The following is a 23,348-nucleotide window of genomic DNA, read 5'->3' as shown; positions in this document are numbered from 1 at the left end:
GAGCTTGAAAAAATATAGAAGCGTATCATTATAACCAGTTTGGATTCTTCTTGGCATCGCAAACATAATTGAGATCCACTATGCCAATTCCATGTCTCAATCCTCCAGTTCACAAATTGGAAATAAGGTGACAAATAGCAAAGTGGCAAGAAAAGAAAACAGGAGCAGGCAATGAGAATATAGAATGAGGACAGAACATCCAGCTTCTTTGAAAGATAGCATATGAAAATGGAAATTATCGACCCTGGAAAGTTTTTTCAAGACCCGGGAGAAGTTGAAAGTGTACAGAAAATATATTACTCTGTCTCATGCCCTAAGCAAGGTGCGGACATGGCCAAAAAATCACCAAGCTAGCCAGCACCACCATAACTGGATTTTAGCAGAGGACAGATTTGAAAGGCAGCTAGACATTCCAAAATTAAGTTACAGTGATTTAGAAGGAATGTCGCAATATACGATCCTCTTATCACAACCTCCATTGTCTAAACTCTGATGGAAGTATAGCACATAGAAAGCCAGATGACATTTGGGAATATCAAATGAGGGAAGAGATCTAAAAGCAGTTCAATGATCGAGATATCGCACATTGGAAACAAAGTTTAATGTGCTTTCAGCTTTTGTTACCTGTGATTTGTGAAGTTAAAAATGGTAAACCGAGCTCGACAGTCAGCATCTGATGCCAGCGCTAGGTGGACTTGAGTCAAGAGACAGTCAGCACCTGTCAGACTTCTGCAACTCCATATACTATTTTTGGTAGCTCCTTCATTGATGCAAAACTACATAGCAAATAATAAGCCAACAAACGAACTTCCAACATGTATATGCAGCATCTTTAAAAAAATTTACATTACTAATACAAGGTCGTTCTGTTAAAGAATGTTATGATGAGGCAGTGTTTCATGCTCTGTAAGTAGCTATTCAATAAAATTTATTAAGAGTAAGGAAGAAGAAGACTGAGGTAGTAATTTTCAGTATTGTACATATACGAACAAGTTAATACAATACCAAAGAACCTTCTTTTAATGTTGAACTCCAGGGGCTGCGAAATGAGTCAAATTCTTCCTCGCGGAATTTTAAAACGACCAGAAATAGGAAATGGAATCAGATCTAACCCCTAATCCCTTGTAGAAACCAAAAGAAACATATCCAGAAAAACCTATCTTTACCAGGGATAATACACAGCAGCAAGCTTCTATGGAGTCAAAGATTAATGACACCAGCCAAAAGATGACAAAAATCAGTATCAAAGAAACTGAAAGCCCTGTCCAGGTCTTCAACTAGCACCCTCGATTATCATTCCTTTCATCTGTGCCTACATTTTATATTGTGGTGGCAGCCAGCATTCAGATGTGGAGAACGTTCATCAACCTCATCTGAAAATTCAAATATCTGAATCAAGCATACTGCTTCAAATAACAACTCAGATCAATGACCACACAAGTTGCATAATATGCATTAACAAGACCGGTTGAAGTTCTAAAACCCTCAACATCCCCTTAGCCTTCTGCATGAGCACCTTCCAAAGCCACTTTTTCAGAACCCATTTGATCAGACACCAGCATTTCCCCCGTTTCCTGCTGCTTATGCTGATCTGTATCTTGATCTGGGAACACCTCAGATTGCAAAGATGGAGCAATGTTATTAGCATGTAACCACGTCAGTTCCCACAAACTATCTCCACCTAGGGCACTCCTCTGCACTAGTATTCCCTTTGTCTTCATTACAAGCAAGTTGTTCTTGAGAAGCTCAGGAACTAATTCCTGAAGCTTCTCGCATCTTTTACCTCTGACTTTCACCTTCATATATTTTTCCATCCGACTGAGAACCCCCAGCCATAGTTTGCAGAAGGTAGTTAATTGTGCAAGGTTGTGGAGCAACTGGACAAACACTTTTGACAAGAGCTTCATGGCAAGGATAAGTGTGCCTTCCATATTTCTGTAATCTTTCTGGGAGTGCCCCTGAGCAATTTCAAGCAAGTCATCAAGCATTGTGAAGATGACCAGATCAAAACACTGCAACCACAAGCCATGTGGAAGATAGAGGCCATCCACTACAGTCAAGCACCTTTGTAATGACATGAGCGCATGGTTCCTAACATCTTCTCTGTGGTCCAAGCAAACTTTCCTCAATCCTTGAACAAGCCTCAACCACATCTCCCCTATATCCTGAGACACTTTTGCAGCCTCTTCCTCACCAACAGCATCCCTAGTCTCTTGGGCCCACTGTGCTAAACAAGCAACAGAACCTGCCATAAGATCAAGAGCACGAATGGACCGCTCTGCCTGTCCAACACGAGACTCTGCAAATTGCCTTGCTGCATCTATGCAGAGAACATAATTGGCTGGCAATAGATGAGCTCCATCAGACATAATGAACACTAATGCATCAAATCCTGCTTCTGAAGCTTCTGGGTGCTGAGCAGTGATCAACAGCAGGTATGTGATTGTGTGCCACCCCATTGGGGATCTGATATGAGTGGCATTTGCTTTCACAAGACGACTCACTTCCTGTGTGATCTGCTCACAGTATGCATCAGCTACTCGAGCATCAAGCTTCAAAACCAGCTGTAATGACCTCAGAAGTTCATCAGCCAGGTTTTCTTTGTATGGAAGTAGCCGTTGGCAAATTCGAAGGAGTCCAAAAACAGCCTTCTCTACCAGGGCACAAGGCATCACAGTTGACTGGACAATGTTGGCTATATGCTCATAAACACCCTGCCACAGCAGCACAATCCTATCCCGGTTATTCAGGGTAATAGCAATCAGCAACTCGAGGCAGAAAACTGCAGTGTCTTCATCCTCAGGAGAGCTATTCCCTTTTGCAGGACGCCCTGCAGCCCAGATGAGTGCTCGTGCAAGCTGCAATAGCGAATCAGATTGCAGGAACTTACTCTCTGTAAAAATGCTGTCAATGTGACACTTCTGAATAGTCTGGAGTGTCCGTTGGTGAGCAGCAAGCTGTTGCTCAGTAGGCTGTGATCTTGGCTCCTCTGTTTCAAGAGATAAGAGCTGGCTAAACCGGCCCATCAATCCAGACGATCTCCTAGGAGTACCTATTGATGGCATATGAGATGAAGAGAGAGAATTTGTGAGAGGCTTCCCTTGACCAGTGTCAGCTGAGAGCTCAGAATCATCAGCTGCATCACTGGCAACACGAGCAGGAAGAAGACCAAGCTTGTGCAATCTTAAGATACAATCCAGGATATTTCTCCAACCTGTGCGGATATAGTCACCATACCTGTTTGCAATGGTAAACACTGTCACAGTCGACATTCTGGCTTTTGTGTCATCACCAAATGCTAGCACGGGTTCCTCTACAGATGAAGGATTCAAGAGGGTTGTGAATTTACAAAGAGACACAACCAAATCATCCAAAACATCTTCAAGATGATGACAGGCTGATATCTTTGCAACAGCAAGGAATCCATCAATACAGGTCTGGTAAACATCTTCATGTTCCACATGATCAAATACAACAGAGATAGCAGCAATTGTTGGACCAGACATGATGGCAAACATATCATGGTCAAGATAGGCTCTAGAATCAGCCACGATGAATTGAGCGGTTTTCTTGGATTTGTGCATCAGATCAATCCACCGGCTTGGGGTCATTTCAGGGAAGCCAGCACCTTGTTCTGGAGTCGTGCGTATCTCATTCTTGCAGATTGAGTGGTACAGCTCTGCTAGGAATTCTCGCGGGAGGTCATTGCCCCCATTGATGTGCCGATTATTTCGAATGAAGTCATCCTCTGTCATCTTTTTCTTCACCTGCACATTGTGCTGATCTGTATTGAGCATTATAAGTGAGTAAGATAACAAGAGAGCAGCATCCTTGTTAACAAGAATCTGTTGTGACTGTTCATAGTATTTCTCAGAGAATGCCTCAAGCACCCTCTGTATCTTTTGTGATTCCCCAGGCAGACGGAAAGTTTCCAGGAACAGGCGTAATGCAGTATCCAGATTCATGTCTTGGAAATCAAAAGTACCAGCAAATTCATGTAGAACCTGAACACAAAATTCATCATGATTTCCCAAGAAATCCCCAACAAGATTTTTATCTAACCCCGCGGTGTACCTGAAAAAACAAGCCACACTTTGGGGATCAAGTTTGTCAGGCAAAAGATGCGTTCCTTGGAGAAACTCCAACCCTTTTTTGGGGTCACGATTAAAGTGATCAGCTCCGATCATCAGCCTCCTCTTAATGTATTTCCTACGACGGACAAATGGAACCCAGTGATTAGGATCAGTGTAGTTGTCACACTTCACCATCCAGAATGGCGTATATTCCTCAAGATTCACTGGAGCCTGTTCTAAACCAAATGATCCATTGCCTATCCTCTCAGCCATTCCCTGAATCACAGCAATCAGGCCATCCAAAGCAAGAATATGCATCGCAGACAAAGGACAATTCACTGGAAATGCACTCTTTGACAACAAATTAGCAAGATCTTCAAACACATTGCTGCAAGTTATGTCACAGTCTAAGTTAGCATACATCTCCACCATAAATGATTTCTGCCTACAAAAGTCAACAAGAGCCTCCATGGCAACTTCTTGCTGCTGGTATGAAGCCCCATATCTGCTCTGTGAAAGTCTCAAAACCACACAGGAAAAGAAAGCTTCGAGCTGTAGTTTGAGTTCAGTGCGTAAGTGGTGATATAGATTAAGAACAATGCTACATACCATTGAAAGAATTAATGGACTCATTGAAAGGCCAAATTGCATCAGATTACGGAATAGTTCATCCTGAATCAAACTCAGTAACCTTGGGTGCTGGCGAACAGAGGGCCCACCCAATTCAATAGCTGAATTTATTAAACCCAAGGCAAAAAGAGGCACATCCTCATCAAATTCTATAGCATCTGATCTGGGACCCATTCCTATGTGCTCAACAACATTCAACAAAGAACACAAGAAGTGAAATATTTCCACCATGCAGGGGACCCCATATGGCTCTGTCATGAGATGCAGATCATATGAAGCAGCCTCTTTTCTGCTTCCAGCCCCAATTGTATTGTCATCAACTAGGCCAGAGGAAGAAAAAATTGCTGAGGATTGCTGACCATCATAACTAACATTGCCATTCTCCAATTGCTTACTCCCAAAAGTGTAGTCATTTTGCTGCCCACCAATCTGCAAAAAAAAAGTGGCATTTTCATAATCTGGAAGATTCTACTACCTCAACCAGCAGAATTTGTATTACCAAATGCATACAAAACCATCATTCTGGACTGTTCATTCATGAGATCATCTCTAAGCCTCTGCACGTGGCCTAGAAACATGCCTTTGGTTCTTACTCCCATCCAAAGTATGAGTGTTTCTTGACCTATGGCCACCCAATCATTTTAGGCACCTAAGATTAAGCTTCAGTTTAAAATTTTGAGTACTAGAAAGAGTGTCAAGATTCTGATGCCCATTTGAGGTGTTCCACATAAATAACAGTCCAGAGTAGATAGAATTTGGAACAGAAACATATTTTCCCCTGATGCTCCATTAAGTTGCAAGAAAATTGAAGAAAATACCCATCCAAAAAGAAATGAAGTTACAAAACGTATGAAATTGAGAAGGGAGAAAGCTAGGATAAAAGAGAAAACCTAATTGAAATTTCCAATTAAGAGTTAAATTGAAAATCACAAGCCTTGATAGACACCACATGTAGAATCAGAAGTCAAACCCATAAATATGATCAATTACAAAATGGTGACATTCAAAATGTATTTATTATTTTATTTATTTTCTCTTCTGCAGTTTTTTTTCTTTTTCCTGCTTCCCCACAAGCACAGATATTGCACCCAAAGAAAGGGAAAGCAAACATGCACCAATACCTCTTGTTTGATAGAGCTGCTTGCATTAATCAATGCACCTTCTGTGTTGTCAACATCTGGAAGGTGTGAAAAAATACACCTAACAAGCTCATGCATTGTGTGGCGAGCTATCCGCTGTAACAACTCACCTTTTGTTCCTGCTTGATGAACTACACGAAAACAAGTGTTCACAATGGTGCAAACATGCTGATTACTCAACACAACTGATGCTTTACTTTTCATACAAGCGAGAAGAACCTGAAGTATCTTCATAAGCACCACTTCTTCTGATGCAGGATCAGTCACCTCAAAACGGCAACTAGTCACTGCATCCACTACCAAGTGCATAGCATCTTCAACATTGACTGTACTTGTATCAAGAACATCAAGAGTTAGGATTTTGTAAACAGAAGATAGAGCAACACCTGTGATTGGTGCACCAGTTTCATCTGATCTTATCACATCCAGGAATGGCTGCAGATACACAACAGGGTTGATGGTATGCCACTGATGCTGCCATGAAAAGATTTGTTTCCTCAATGCCTTCAGGGATTGGATTAGAGAGTGCTCTAACTTGTCATCACCTGACATATATCTACCCCCCCATCTCACATACCTCCTCATGACTGCCAGCACAGCTCCTACTTCTGAGTTAACCATGCATGCTAGAGCAGCTTTGTTAGAATAGGCCATGTCACAGTCTTCAGGCTCTTCTTCAATTGATTTGATTCCAGACTGCAGCTTTAGACGCCCCATATTTGTGCTAATTCCCTTGTTAAGAACCTGAGCAGTACCAGTAACTTGCTAACTGCTACACAAAGACAGCAGCAGGACCGGGACAAAGCATCTCCTACACAGTAGACAGGGTAACCAATGCAATTAAATTCAAACACTAGCATAATAAATAAGCCAAATGAAACTTGAGTAACCAAAAAAAAAACCTCCTGCATCTAAACTTTTTCTGGTAAGTAATAAAATCAAAACAAAGTGCCAGGGGGAATGAGTCCATGTAAATATGGAACATATGAGGACATGCACCTACCAACCCAAAAAAAAAAAAAAGATAATTACAGAAGTCAAAAAAATTGAGGAAAGAATTAAAAGGGGAGATGAAGGAAAAGATGTCGAGAATATTAATTATTAAAACACCCAATAAACATTCTCAACCCTCAAACATCCTTCAATCTCTCTCTAACCAAAAACACCACTCTCCAAAAGGAAATAAAAGGGATAAAAGGGAAGAAAGGCAATAACCATAAACAAATCAAAAGCAGCCTAAGACCTAAAGAAGCAACAACATACTGCACTAAAGCTGCATACACAGACTCAGACATGCATGTCCACACACAAACCTGGCCCAGAGTTCCATTTCCTAATGGTGTCATTATTTTAACATTGCACTTGGTTTCTGGAAAGCTTGGAATCGAGTTGTAAGGGACTCAAGGCTAAGATAGAATTGAGGCTGAAATGTGATTACCCCATTTGAATGCACACATTGAATGACTATCCGACTCACAACTCCTATTCCTTTCTGACATTTGGTTTACTTCATTAGCGACTGGAAAGGATCTACTTTGAGCCCTTATCTCTTTGCTTTAGTGATGGATGAACTAACTAGGAGTATCCAAATTGAAGTTCCATGGTGTATGTTGTTTGTAGATAATATTGTCTTGATTGATGAAACAAGGGGTGGAGTATAATTTAATTTAGAATTATGGAGACTTTAGAATGTAAAGGCTTTAGGATAAGTAGAAATAAAACAATATAAAATTTAATTTCAGTAATAGTAGGGCGAATATTGGAGACAAAGTTAAACTTGATGATAAATAAATCAATAGTCCTAGTAGATTTCAATACCTGGGATCTATTATGCAAGCTGAAGGAGAAAATGAAGAAGATGCAATGCATAGAATTAAAGCAAGTTCGTTATGGTGAGAGGCAATAGAAGGGATAGGGGTAAATTAAAAATAATTTGAAATTAAATAGAAAGGATTTAATAGCCCTAAATTTGTCAAAGTAAATTGTCCATGATCACAAATTGGCGGAAAATGATTCATATAGCCTACCCAACCTAGTGGGACTTAAGGTTTGGTTTTTTGTTTGTTTTGTTATTATTTTCCCAAATACCCTTGAAACAAAAATAGTTATCGTTAAAGCTTAATATACATCGTTGGACCACAACCTAACAGCTTAAGCTTTTAGGTAAAGTAGTAATTTAACATGGTATCAGAGTTGGTTACCAAGAGGTCCTAGGTTCTAGTCTTGTTGCCCGCATTTACTACGTGGTATTTAAAAAAATTCATTGTGTTCCCTATCATGGGTGCTATTTATCGTGTGTTTATCTCTGCACGTGCTGTCAGGCTGCACGTGTGGGGGGGTGTTAAAGCTTGACATACATTGTTGGCCCACAACCTAACAATTTAAACTTTTACGTAAAGTGGTAATTAACAGTTATACTAGCAATGTTTAAGCTTATACAAGCCAAAAAAATCCAATTAGCCCCAATTTCATAGTATAGCAATACATTACACATTCCTAAAAATCTCTAAAATCACAATTAAAGAAATTATCCTATCAAAATATTTTTCTTAAAAAATGCCATGCAAATCAAATAATGCGGAACAACAAAATTCCATAAACACAAGGAGTTAAGTCACAACCATAAGCATCCATAATTTATCAAATTCATCATTGTCATGCGCATATGAGACTAATTTAACCCCCATCATAGGTCTTCCTTTAAGGAATTACCCGATATTTATGAACATAGATGCAAGAATTGATGCAGTCTTATGAAAAATTCAATGGCAGATCATCAAACTAAATTTAAAAAGCTCAACTAAATGAGAGCAGTGTAATGAAACAGAGGAAGTAGCATTGAGCAATTACTTTTGGTATCAAAACAGGAAAATTATTCTAACTAAATGACCATAACAGATTGGATAGAGAGCAGAAGTTTAATTATATAAATATTTGAAAGGAAAAGAAGAAGAGAGAGAAAAGTAAGGGGTCATTTGGAATCATTCAGAAATTATGAAAAAGAAGTGAGAAAAGAAAACTGAAAATTGACAGCTTGATTGGTTAATATTTCCAAAACTAAAACAAATTAAAAACCTAATTGAACGAAAATTCATTTTTGTCCTTGGATCAAATAACTATTAAAAAATATGATTAGGTGAATGAAAATATAAACAACAACAAACCAAGCCTTAAGATGGGTCAGCTACATGAATCCTCTTCCACCAATTTACACGGTCAATGACAATTTCCTCTAACAATTTGAGGGCTTTTAAATTCATACTATATTATTCCAAGTTATTTTAGGTCTCTCCACATTAGTGCACATTTTTTGGAGGGTTAAAGGGAGGGCAAAACCCAAAAGATAGAAAACCTAGAGGACAAATAAAACAAGGGAAAATCACTCCAGCAAGTCCTTAGAGAATACCAAGAGAAAGACCCAATTCCAATTTGAACACCATATTTGCCATCCAATCTCTAAGTTTGTTTCCTTCTCGGTAAGTGGTGTCAAAGCAAATGATCTCACTTATCAGTTACCTTTCCCACTAAGGCACTAAGTGTGTCTAAACCATCTAAGTCGTCCTTGTCTTACCTTCTCTTTGTAGGTACCATGCCTAACTGCAAAAATGTTCATTCCTTAATTTATCTTTTAATGTTATACAACACATCCACCTTAGAAAATACAAAAGAATACAAACTAAAAGATATTACAGTAAAAAATAAAAATTAATTATTATCATTTTACTTAATTATTATTTTTCCAATCTCACTTTTTAGCAATCCAAGAAAAATCCTATAGTTTATGACAGCTAAAAATTGGTGAAAATATTTTTTTGATGAATCTTATTGTTTTTCAAATTTTTGGAAATTTGATAGATATTTTAATTTTAATTTTGTTTTATATTTACATGGTAATTTTTTTCATTGAAAATTTATATACAACATGAACAAATTATAAAGTGTCTATTAGGAATAAATTATAAACCAAACTTATTTGAAATTAGAAGAAATTCATTAATTGACCATTAAGCAATTTTTTTTTAAAAAAAAAATGAATAAAAAAACTCACAGATTGCTTGTACCAATTTAGTATGTAAAGTAAATATATTTTTTAAAGAGAAGAAGAAATTCGTCAAGAGAGAAAAAGAAAATACAAAGAGGATGAGAAATCCTCACATAAAAAAAAAAACACTACAAAGGTTTAAGAAAGAACTAAGCTAAACGGGCCAATCGACCATATTGAATATCAAAGAAGGCTATACTACCTAAAAACACCCTGTGGTGAACACCAACAATGAAGCTAGGGAAAAAATAATAATAATAAGGTCTGAAATAAGATCTATTGAAGAAGCATGATACCCAAAAAAATAAAAATAAAAAAACCAATCATTCCTCTTCAATCAAACGACCCAAATAGCTGCAATGATTGCATGCCCACTACAAAGAAATTTTGACAGTTAACAATTGGAAAAGAACAGATAGAATAGTTTGGACAGGAGTAAAATGATTTAAAAGAAGAAACACCAGAAGATTCTAATATCCTCAACATAAGAATATTTAAAATAATCTAACAAACCTAGAAGAAAAAAAAAACTCCTCTATTCCCCTTATCATAAATGTTTCTACAAAATTTAAAATCCCAAGAAACCTCAATGTCATGAACAATGAAAAAAGAAAGAAATAAGTGGATTCGTACACAAAGACGAATAAAGGTAACCAAAAAACACAATTCTTGTATCCAAAGATCATTCCAAAACCTAACCCTATAACCATCTCCCACTTTATATTTAATACAAGGAAAAAAGAAAGGAGATACATACAAGATGAATTTACATGGGCTTTCATGAGTAATTCTAGCTATGAAATCAGCATCCAACACATTGTCCTATTGACCAAAATCACTTGTAATTACCCTATACCATAGAGACTTTGTTTATGAAGGAAAATGCCATATAGCCACCAAAGTGGTGTTTATAGACACCAATTTAACAAGACCCAACCCAAGCCCCCAATGCCGTCCTCCTTAGAGCTACAAACTACATCCTAGCTAACAAGATACTCCCTCCTCTCACCAACCCTTGACCAAAGGAAATCTCTCATAACCCTCTCTAGCTGATAAGCAATGCCCACTGAAATTTTAAACAAAGGCCAAAATATATATATACAAGGAACCAAAGAGAGTGCCTGGATCAAAGTAATGCAGCCTCGAAGGGAAAAAAAAAATATATCCTTCCACCCATCAAGACGTGTAGAAACATTAGAAATCACTAGATCTCAAAACCCCTCAAACCAAGGATTCCCACCTAAAGGAACTCCTAAATAAGCCAAAGGCCATTGGCATAAATACCACAAACTACAGGAGTCACAAACTTAAAATTCACTTTTGACCTCATATTTTGCAGCTACACCAAACTTAACTAGATTAATCTTAAGACCAACTACTAACTCAAAAAATTGTAAAATGATGAGAATACTACAAAAACACTTCATATCAACTGACAAAAGCAACTACAAATGAGAAAAACCACATTGACTCTACCAACAGCAGCATGAGACACAGTTAAAATTATTTTTAGAAAAACAAAGTAAAGTTTTATATACAAATTAAATTATTTGGTGCATTTGGTTGGAACGAAATGACAAAACCTTTAAAGGTGTCAAGACTTCCAATAATATTCTTTGGAATAAAGTGGTCTTTTTGGCGCCCTTCCAGCATGTTTCTTTGGAGGACATGCAGCGGGATCAGCTGGCATTACTTTATAGATTTGTCTTGTATTTACTTTCTGCATTTACTTTTTTATTTAGTTGCTTTCTTATTGTAATGGGGTATATTTTGTTCTCCCTGGGTTTTTCATTTTTCCTTTTCCTACTTGACTATAATTCTTCTTTCTTCCTTTAATACAGATCTTTGTTTGTCAAAAAATATTTCATCTTACCCATACCTAAATAAATAAATAAAGCCAGTCTTCTACATTTTAAATTTAGCACGTAGCACACATGCATCTTATAAAATTAAATAAATATAAAATATCCATAAGAATAAAAAAACATTAAATGCTTCATAAAAATTTATCCTTTCAAATGATAATACACTGGAATTTTTTTAAAATACCTTACACCTGGTTATCACATAATGACATATTGTCAATGTGCGTCTTTAAAATATTATATCAACACAACTATTCTAATACCCTGCTATGTTTATACATATTATTACATAATAACTCAATACAATCTTTATTTAAATCTTTTCATGTCTAAAGAATTCTCTCCTTTATCTGTACTATATAATTTTTTTCCTTTTAAAATTTAATTATAAGAACAATGTGATCAATTAGTAAATATATTACAAATATTACCTCAAAATAAGTATAACCACATCAATATATAATCAGTTTGTTTAAAATGTATATAAACTGACACTAAATAACTGTGACAATTTTATAAAAAAAATGACAAAAAATTTTCTTCTAAAATTAGCTAAACGCGTATTTAATTTTTATAAGATGTACTGGCTTACCTCCATACACTATGCAAGACTGTTTCTGTGATATGCTCTGACCTTCAAGTTTGAATATAACATCCTTAACAATGACGTAAAAAAAAAATTTTTAAATTGAACCAAAGGATCCCAAAAACATTAAAAACCTTACTAGGGAGGGATATGGGTTTAAAACATGCAAATTCATGAGAAAAGAAACTCACTGAATCAAAGATAAACAAAAAAACTGTAAACTCGGGGTAAATTCAAATCCACATTCATAACCCAAAGGTGCTTTGAAAAGAAGGCCATCTGTGGAGGAAGGTTGTGATGGCACTTTCTCCATTCTTCAAGTTCAATAGGCTTTTGAATGCAGGGGTGTGTCAGAGACATTAAAAATTAATCCTAAGGCCTCAACTTATAGCATAGGTTTTGAGATGAATTAGATCTAACATGTCTCTTATTCTATATCAACAAAAGAACCCCAAAAAATACAATGCAATATGAAGAAAAAGAAGTCATGGCCATGGATGCCCAGTGGCAGTCCCTCTGCTTACTCGCTCAACATTCCAAAGTTCTAATTTTAAAGTTACTGGTTTTGAGAGGAACAACTACAATGGACACCAATGATTTCGTGGTTCAATCCCTCATCTTACTCTTCTATTTTCCATGGACACGAGCAACCATGGGGTTGGTTGGTAGCAATCCTTCACACTATGGCTTTTTTTTTTTAAATTTTATTATCTTCTCTCTCTCAACATCAACTAGAACTCCACTGATTCAGGCCACCTAATATGTTGTAGTGAGACAGAGCGAGGAGTAACAGCAAAGGGGCATAATTGTATAAAGATAGGCAAAATTTGGGAGAGATGGGCTTGAGAGACAAAGACGGACAAAGATTAATTCATCAACAAACAAGCAAGTTGATGGTAGACAAAGCCCTAGGCATGCTTCGGTCATTGAGAGAGTGACCATATAGATAAGATGGAAAGTGTAAAAACCCACCCTGCTATAGAGGGAGATTGAAGCCCTAGCACACTTTGGCCATTAAGGCAGACACCGTATAAAGAAGATGGAAAGTGTAACAACTCACCCCACCATGGATGCACTGAATAAGCCATAACTAGCTTTGTAAGTGCTCACAATAGAGTTAAAAACTAAAATTTAAGTTACTTCAAATTATTAGAAATTAACATCACAAACTCCTTAATTTTCTAATTTTTGGTTGATGTAGGGTATAGGATTAAGGAGTTTCATTGTTCCTTATGATTGAGGTGCTTCACTATCACAAGCTCCTCCCTTTTCCTTCTTTCCTTGCAAACCCGCTAGCTTCCTTCTCTCAATTTCATACATACCCAAGTGTCATAGGCCAAAAACTTCACAGCTTGTGAAGGGTGGTGCAGCACTAGCTAAAGCCCTCCTGCTTGACCAATCAGCAGAAGTATACCGCAATTTACCACAAGAACACATTCACTACAATTGAATGCAATGTAAGCAGTAGTAGTAAGAAATTCATGTAAGCAATTAACAATCACACTAGGGGTGACAAAACGAGTTAATAGGCCAGGTTCGGGCGGGCCATAAACGGGTTGGGGTTAAATGGGTTCGGGTTTGGGTTGACCCGTTTATTAACAGGTCACTAGTATGTAAACCCAAACCCGCCCGTTTAAAAAACGAGTCACCCATTTAAAATGATAATTTATTTATTTTAAAAATTTTATATAAAAAAAAAAAATTGACATAAATTTTTAAAATTAAAAAAAAAAAAAGCATTCCTTACCATTTCACATCAAACCCATAAATGCTCCTCAGCAAACCCTTACTTTAGATCTTGTAGGTCTCCGACTCTCCACCCTCTTCTTCATCCACTTCTTCTTCTCGGCTTTCGCCTTCTTCTCCGCTGGAGATTTCTCTGCTGCTGCGACCTTTCTTCTCCTCTGCCAGGTTTTCCAACGCCGGCTTCTTCTTGGCCGATTTCTTCTCCGCCTTTGGTGCCATGAGAAGACCTTAGAGAGAGAGAGAAAGAGAGAAGGTGAGGGGGAGGAACGAAGTTGTGATTTGTGAATCTGATATGTGAAGAAGAAGATTGCAGAGTCGTAGATGGCAGAACAGATCATAGATCTGCGAATGCCCAATGGAATGGAAATGGGTTGGACGGCTGGTTAAGTTATATTAATATTACATATATATATATATATATACATACATACATACATACATATATATATATATATATATATATATTAAGATAAACGGGTCACCCGACGGGTGATCCAATCCGAACCCGCCTAACTCGTTTAATAAACGAGTTGGGACCAAGTTGACCCATTTATAAACGGGTCAGCTTGTATTGAGCCTAAACCCAATTTAAACGGGCGAGTCACAGGTCAACCATCGGGTTCCAACCCGTTTTGCCACCCCTAAATCACACGGTAAACATTGAAGCAACGTAATTCATTAATAAAACCTCCACATACAACATGTGTTTAGTGAGGGAGGTAAGTAGGCTAAACACATTTACAAATGCCAGTGAATTTTACAATGATCGATGAACATTCACCCTCCCTTAAAGAGCTTTATATTCTATTTTAGTTCCCAAACTGGAAAACATAAAACTAATAGACGAGTCGTACTCCCATTCTACACCAAGGCATTAAACACACTTAATGAAAAAAACCTATATATCTATTTACATAATGGTAACCCCTCACATGCACACAAGGCAAGCGGTCACAAGCAAGCATAATGCTCTGAACAAGCTTGGCTCGTGACATTCTCCCCCACTTAAGCAATGTCCCCACATAGACTTTGACGTTAAGTACTCTTCAACTTTGTCCAAAAACATTTCTTCGTCTCTAATGCAAGAAGTCGTACTGCTTCTTCCTTGATGATGTGAACTCCCTATTTGCAAAGATGACCTCAACTTCTCTTCTGTCTGGTTGCATTATCTTCAACAGTGCTCTAGTTGACTAACTTCTTGAATCTTCAATGTCTAAATTGAATAGCTCAAGGCAGCTGACGTGAAACACGGGATGCACTTTCATCCCAGTCGAAGGATCAACCTTGTAAGAAACCTTCCTAACTTCAGCCAAGATGGAGACTAGTCCTTCATTTTTATGAAGTAGTCTCATATCTCGACCTTGTAGTGACTTTATCTATTATAGGTGGAGCTTAACAAGCACCAAGCAACGCACATTGAAGTGCAATCTTGTCTCATGATCTACCCACTTCTTCATCCGCTTGGAAGCCATCTCCAAGTAAGCTTATGTGATCTCTACATTCTAGCTCCATTCTATCCAAGTATGCTCTCAGACTCTTTTCCCTATACAGCTTGTCCACTTTGTGAGGTAACAACGGCTACTAACCTGTAACAAGCTCAAAAGCGTTCTTGTTGATTATTGAACTCTTTTGAGCATTGAAACAAAACTGGGCCACGTCGAGTAGCTACACCCAATTTTTCTCATTATTGATGACAAAATGATGCAAGTGCTCCCCTAGTAGCACATTGAGTCTCTCCGTTTGTCCATCTATTTGCTGGTGGTAACTTGAAGAGATTTCAAGCTATGAACTGAGCATTCTAAAAAGTTTTGTCTAGAAGTTGCCTATGTATCTCGAGTCTTGGTCACTGACAATGTCTTGGGGAACACTCCAATGCTTCACAACATGTTTCAAAAAAGATTGTGTTGTCTCCTTTGCCAAACAATACTTTGAAAGGGTATGAAAGTACCATACTTTGAAAACCTATTAATAACCACAAGTATAGATCCTACATCCCCAACTCCAGGCAAGCTGGTGAAGAAGCCAAGTAAGACACTCTCCTTTGGTCTCATTGGAACTTGAAGGGGCTTAAACAACTCTACAATGTTCTTCCACTCCACCTTGTCTTTCTGGCATGTGAGACAAGTTCGAGTATGCTCAACCACCTCATCACACAAGTGTGGCCAATAATACCTCAGCTTCAAGAATGCCAGTGTGTCTTCCTCAAATCACTAGCTCGAGGCACAAAGAGCCATTACGTTGATTACCATGTGTCATCATTAATTTATCTTCTAATTAGAACTAGTGTGCTTTGCACTCTTCCGCCAACTTCATAAGGTTTTGGGCAACTAGATCTTTGACAAGGTTCTCTCCTTAATGCGCTTCTGCATAGTCGTGATAACCATGCTTATTGTCAAGTGTGTTACAATTTGTAAGGCCTCAAACTTGGTCTTCCTGCTCAGTGCATCTGCAACTTAGTTCATTTGCCCACCTTGTGCTCAAATAAGAAATCAAACTCCACCAAGAAGCCTAGCCAACAAGCCTGCTTGGGTGATTACTTTCGTTGTACGAAGAAGTGACTAACAATCGAGTTGTCTATTTTCACCACGAACTTCAACCCAAGTAGGCAATGCCGCCACACAATGGTGGCATCTCTTTGTCTTGAACTATGTACTTCCACGCTCTGCTTCACATAGCTTATGGATCTCATCGGAACAGGACGCCCATCCTGCAACAAGACTCCACCAACAGCATAATCTAATGCATATGTCAGCACCCGAAAGGGCTTCACGTTGTTGGATCTCGCATCATGACATCCCTTAAGTTGTCAAAAGCTCCCTGACACTCCTCTATCTAGTTCCACCTATGAGATTCTTCAAGAGTTGTGCTAATGGGACAATTCTCCTCCAATACCCCTCCACAAACTTGCAATAATAGGTGGTGACAAGAAAGGAGCACAACTCCTTCATTGTTGTTAGGATCTTCCAATCTTGAATAGCTCTCACCTTTTCCTATCTATCCATATTTGACCCTGCTTGATCAAATAACCAAGGAATTCGATGGTCCAGCTGAGCTAAAGAGCACTTATCTCTCAGCATATAAAGATGGTTCTCCTTAAGTTTATTGAACACCTTCCATAAATATTTTTTATGTTCCTCCAAAGTGAAATTGTAGGCAACAATATCATCCAAGTATACAACAACAAACTTGTCGAGGTACTCATGAAACACTTGGTTCATCAACATGCAAAATGTCACAGGTGCATTAGTCAACCCGAAACACATCACAAAGAATTCATATGCCCCGTACCACATCACGCAAGTGGTCTTCGACTCATCACCATCTGCCATCCTCACCTGATAATAGTCTGACCACAAGTCAAGTTTGGTAAAGTGCTTGGCATGACTTAGTTGATCAAACAAATCAACAATCAATTGAATGGGATACTTGTTGTACAAAATCACCTTGTTGAGCACACGATAGTCCACACACATCCACATACTCTCATTCTATTTCATATGAAATAACACCGGTGCTCTGAACGGTGCTTTTGAATGATGTATATGGCCACTTCCAATAACTCATTAAGTTTATTCCTTAACTTCTCTTATTTTATAAGCACCATTTGATATGGTCGTTTAGTAGGAGGCTTCACCCTTGGTAACAACTCAGCTTCATGCTCCACACCCTATCGTGGAGGCAAGTTGTGAAGTAGCTTGTCTAGCAACACAACTCTATATCATCCAACACAACTTGGATGGCATTAGGCATCTATTCACCCTTCCTCAACCCCATCTAAAATTGCATGGTTAAGAGGAACTTCTCATCATCCCCTTTCTTCCCACTGGCTTACACCATGCAATGGTGATCTTCTATCAAACAAAGCGAAGTATCAAACGACATCAGTACCACCATAGTCTCCCTCAAGAAATGCATTCTAAGTATCACTCAGAAATCATGCATCAACATGGCCGTGAAATTTGCGTGTCCCTCCCACTATCCAAACTTCACAATCACTTGCTTAGCTACTCCCAAAGTAGGCTGAGTTGCAAAATTAACCACTTTCACGTGTCTTGAATCCATCCCTAAGTTCAAATTTAGTTTCTGCACTTTTGTCTGTGAGACAAAGTTATGGATAGCCTCTGTATCCACCATAGCACAGGTGCTCTTCCCATTAATCCACAAATCTACAAACATTAACCTATTCACTCGAGTAACTTTCAATTCTTTTGCCTGCCTCTCCAATGCGTTGAGTTACCACATTGCAACCATCCTTGAGGTTTCCTCCTCATCCTCATCATATCCTTGTGCCCCCTCCTAATGGAAGCTTGCAAGGCATTTAGTGATGACTTGCAAGGGCAATTTGCAACTCTTTGGCCTCAACATAAGAAGCAAGATGTCATTGTACCCTTAACCCTAGATGAGTTGAAAAATTGAGACAATGGAACTTCTTTTTAAGTCGATGCCTTGGTGTCGACAACCCCCCCCCCCCCCCACTTCTAGGTGTGCCCTTTTTGAAAGATTTTCCATTGTTTACACCCATACCACTCTCTTTGGACATTGTAAAGCACTCTTTAGCATGGTCATCAAGCGATTCACACAACCTATGTGATAGGCAAGTCTTGAATTCTTTGTCAATGAAGTTCTGCCTTTGCCCATGGTTTCAACCTCTCAAGAAAACAGAACAACATGTCTTTCTCTAATATGTCCAAGGTATCTAACATCAAAGCAGAAAATTGTTTCGCACACTCCCTAATTGTACTAATTTGCTTGCAGTCTCACAATTTCTGTCGAGCATTATATTCAAAATTCTTAGGAAGAATTGAACCTTGAGTTCTCTCTTCAAGTCTACCCAACAATCAATTACACACCCTCCATTTTGTATCTCATCATACTTGGTATGCCATCACATCTACATTGTAGCCACTGATACTTTTGCCTCCACTAAGTCGATCCTTGTCACATGAAAGCATTGTTTTATGATAAATAATAAGTTCTCCAACTCCTTATTATGATAAGCACACCCATATGCTCCATGTTCTAGCACCTTTGTTCTTCCATATCCTATCTCCATTGAGTTGGAATTTCCCACAGCATGAACCATCAAGTTCATCTTAGCATTTAGATCCCCCAACTGAATTTGTAAACTTTTGCTATAGCGTAGGAGTCCTCTAACTTTTCCACAATGGAACCCTTTGAGGTTTTTGTGATCCCTCTAATACATCAACACATTTAGCAAGTCTGGCCATCTTCATGACCATGTTGTTAGTTGTTCTAGCCTGCGCCTCTAGCACCTCAATTCTTATTGGTTGGCATGGTCTCTTACCAATGCTTTTCACACAATCCCACAATACGAAGGCAACCGAATTGACAAAGCAATTAATTGAACTCTAATACAAATCGTCACAAGCCAAACACTTTACACTTTTTAAGGGTCGTGCAGCACTAACTAAAGTCCTCTTGCTTAACTAGCCAGTGAAAGTATACCATGGTTTACCATAAGAACACATTCACAATAGTCAAATGTAAAGCAAGCAAAAGCAGTAAGCAATTTACGTAAGTAAATGACAATCATGCATTAAACATTGAAGCAATGTAAAATTTATTAACAATAACTCCATAAGCAAAGTGTGTTTAATGAGGGAGGCAAGTAGGCTAAACACATTTACAAATGCTAGTAAATTTTACAATGATTGATGAAAACTCGCTCTCCCTTAAAGAACTTTCTATGCTATTTTAGCTCTGACACTAGGAAAGATAAAATTGACTTAGGAGTCCTACTCCCATTTTACATTAAGGCATTGACACACTCAATGAACACAACCTATACTGCTATTTACATGATGGTAACCATCACATGCACACAAGACAAGTGGTCACAAGTAAGCATAATGCCTTGAACATGCTTGGCTTGTGACACCAAGCTAGGATAGTATTCACTTGTTGCTCATCAATCATCAATACCCTCCACATAGTAGGCCTAACATCCTTTTAGTGTCCACAATGTTAGCACATCCACTACTTCTCCCATTCCAAGGTTAGTGATTGAGAGCTCAGCATATGTTTGGGGAAAATTTTGAAATAATGCAAATTATAAGGGTCAATTTTATTAGATAGGAAAAAAATACTTGCAAATGAAATTGTGATTCTTGTGAAAAGGTGGTAAAATGCTCAGTGGGAAATGTTGATTCCACTACAAGTATGATTGCTAGTCAATTTTGAGTAGACAAATGTTGAAATGGAATCAAGGCTAGAAATTGCAATCATGTTCTAGCTTCAACTTTGCCCAACCAAACAGAATTGAAAGACGTATTTTATTACAAAATAAACCACTTTTGCCAACTATAATAATATCATAAAACATAATCTACAATGCACAGATAATCTTTTAATTGGTAATTTTACCTAAAACATTTAAAACACCGTGACGATCATGACAAAGAAAAACTACCCCACTATCACACCATTAGCCTCTCATCAAACCAACACAAAAATGGAACCAAATCACAGATGTCAACCACCATTACACTGCCATTGCCCACCACCTTCAATGCCTCCCACTCACCATCCAGTGCCTAAAATAGTTGCACCACTACCTTCCCACCACCTATTAATAGTGAACAACCAACACCAATCACCAACACGACCACAAGTACACCTTGCTACAACCAGCACCTCCTCTCCCACCACCATCACAATTGCATCACATTCATGCATTATGAGTAACCCACACACTATTATATGCAATATATACATAGCTATCAATAAGAATTACCAAAAAAGCACTTGAAATTAGCTAAGGACTGAAAAATTATGAATGCTATTAACCATACTACTAATGCAAAGAAGTGGCTTAATTTTTCAAGATGGATAAAGCAGTTTCAGGTGACTTGGTGCTGCCCATTAATTATGCCCAAGAAAGATGGACAATAAATTACAAATAAGATAACTTCGGAAATTTTTGTAAATAATGTTAAATAAAATATCTGCCTTCTGACAACGAAAAGCATTTTAACTAGGAGTTTTTTTTTTTTTTTTTTTAAAGTTCATTCAAAGATATGGACTAACGCAGGGCCAGAGCTGCATCAAATAAGAACTGAATCTACTAAAAACAAGAAAAAAGACCCAAAAAAATAATTCCTTAACCAAATTTTTTGTGTAGTGGACTCGTTATGTATCAATGTCTACATGAATCAATATATGAGATACCTTGCTTTGCAATGCTACACAGTAAGATGAAGTCAATGATCTGTAAAGAATACCACTTGTGCAGAAGTGATTAATTCCCTATGTTAAAGTTGGCAGATGCAATGCAACTCATACTCTTCCCAAATGTAGAATACCATAGTGCAGCTCTACATGTAAGCTATAGCTTATTTAAATGCCTTAAAACCAACTAGTGCAAGCAAAGGACAAACGTTAAATAGATGAGAACAAGACAAAACACAATGAAACAGATTCATATAGATAATTTAAAATATAAAAAAACAGAATAGAGAAGTATAAAGATCTAGGATCGCAGAACGATGTTTGAATGTTTAACTGTGAGACCTGATCAGATATGAGGTGATATAATGCATGCCAGGTTTTAAAAGAAGCACAAAAGAGCTTCAAAAATGAAAAATTAGCGAACGCCACCAATTTTGATGAACCTAGTTTAATTCAATATGGTAGCATAACTACTGTGCTAGCCAGTCATTTAATCCCAGACCATCTGCAAAGACTTGAGCTAATAAAATCACCTCGTTAAATTTAACAGTTGAATAGTAAGGAAGAAAGCAATGCAGGTGCGTAACTCCGTCTGATTTCCAAGAAAATGCAGCAAGGGGGAGCAAATGAAAACGCAGGAGGAAGGGGAAACATATAAACTGCATGACAAAGACAACAGTTTTCACTCGGGGGACTCGCAGAAATTAAAGACCTCCACTCAACTGAGCCTCATACAGCCGCGTTACCTCACTCTAAACTACTTGCCAATTTTCCGGAAACCAAGACAACACCAGACAAAGGATTCTAATTTTTCCTTCCATTCCACTTCCCAGAGTTTCTCATCCACCAAACAGAGGTCTATCAACGCCAAACTACACACACATGCGCGCGCATACGGAATGCGTTGCAGAGATCAAAAACTAGTGCAACAGGAACGAAATCGAACGAGAATTGCAAGGATCGGAGGGGGTAATGCATCGGATCAAGACAAATGACTTACCATCGAAGCAGATCCAGCAACTGCGTTTCGCCGGGGAACCTGCGGAGAGGGAGAGGAGAACGAGAGAGAGAGAGCAGCGGCGAGACTGAGGCGAGCAGAGGAGACGAAAATGTAAAGGCATCAAAACACAGAGAAAAGCGCCTGGGGAAAATGAAATATCTTTCAATCGGAAAAGCGCGAGAGAGGGAGAGGGTTCTCCGTGGAAAAGGCGAGAGACGGAAGTGCGAGAAAATTTTATATTGGAAAATTACGCACCAATTCAAGGTATGGGAAAAGAAAAAGCTTATTGTAAAATTTAATGTCATGATTTTTTATTGATAATATCTCAATTCTAGTCATACAAATTTTCTAGATATTTTCCTGTTAAAATATTATGATTTTTGTTTTTTTAATAAAAATAATAATAAAAAAATTGTTGAAAGTTTAATTGTTCAATTTTAAAAGAAAAAAACTCAATCTTATAGGTTTGTATTAAATAATAGAATCTTGCTAGTACAACAGTATAGGGCTCACACTTACGCATTAATGAGACTAGCATGTGGGTCCGTATCATCACGAGCTTGCATAGCATAACTCAATCAAAAAATGTGCTTCAAGATTAAAATAGGATATAAACGCAAAATTGTTTCAACACGGTGGTAAGATTTTGTGTTTATTTTTAATTTTTATTTAACTACCAATTTATTTTTTATTATTTTGAATTATATTTATTATTTTCTTAAAAAATAATTTTTAATAAATTTTGTGCCTAACTATTTAATTGTTTTTATTGTTTTTGGCCTTACAACCAAATAATCACCAAAAAAAACCCAAATTTTGTCAAATGCTTGACACTACCCAATTGACAAATATACCAGCATCAATCATAAGTTAATTTTTAGTCAAACTATAAAATCTCAATGATGACTTTTTTAAATATTTATTAAATCTTCTCCATTGCATTTAAATATATTTTAAAAATTAGTTGCTTTATATTGAAACTAATAATAGAAAATTGTGTAAAGCCATTTTTACTGTTCACATTATTCAGTAGATGTAAGGACTACTATCCTTCCGAAAGAGTTTGTGCTCGTTGAGAA

At 37.7% G+C, this 23,348-nt stretch overlaps 1 protein-coding gene across 3 annotated transcripts; it reads right to left on the bottom strand.

Annotated features, from left to right (window-relative positions):
- Positions 1–808: 808 nt before the first annotated feature.
- On the bottom strand, positions 809–22,555 carry LOC131143748 (ARF guanine-nucleotide exchange factor GNOM). Of its 3 annotated transcripts, none has more exons than XM_058092044.1 (4): positions 22,270–22,463; positions 14,083–14,308; positions 5,825–6,653; positions 809–5,132 (listed from the first exon to the last, which is right to left on the bottom strand). In XM_058092044.1, exons 3-4 carry the CDS (start codon positions 6,557–6,559, stop codon positions 1,497–1,499), a joined length of 4,371 nt encoding a protein of 1,456 aa, XP_057948027.1. In that variant the 5' UTR covers positions 6,560–6,653; positions 14,083–14,308; positions 22,270–22,463; the 3' UTR covers positions 809–1,496. The 3 variants fall into 3 exon arrangements, with proteins under 3 accessions (XP_057948027.1, XP_057948028.1, XP_057948026.1); XM_058092045.1 differs by lacking the exon at positions 14,083–14,308 and having other exon boundaries at positions 5,825–6,129; positions 6,229–6,653; XM_058092043.1 differs by lacking the exon at positions 14,083–14,308 and having other exon boundaries at positions 22,270–22,555.
- Positions 22,556–23,348: the final 793 nt, after the last annotated feature.

The sequence above is a fragment of the Malania oleifera genome, chromosome 12 (assembly GCF_029873635.1).
Source record: "Malania oleifera isolate guangnan ecotype guangnan chromosome 12, ASM2987363v1, whole genome shotgun sequence".
NCBI lineage: Eukaryota > Viridiplantae > Streptophyta > Magnoliopsida > Santalales > Ximeniaceae > Malania > Malania oleifera.
Note: the sequence above shows the minus strand (reverse complement) of the source record. Positions and strands in the feature narration are given on the sequence as shown.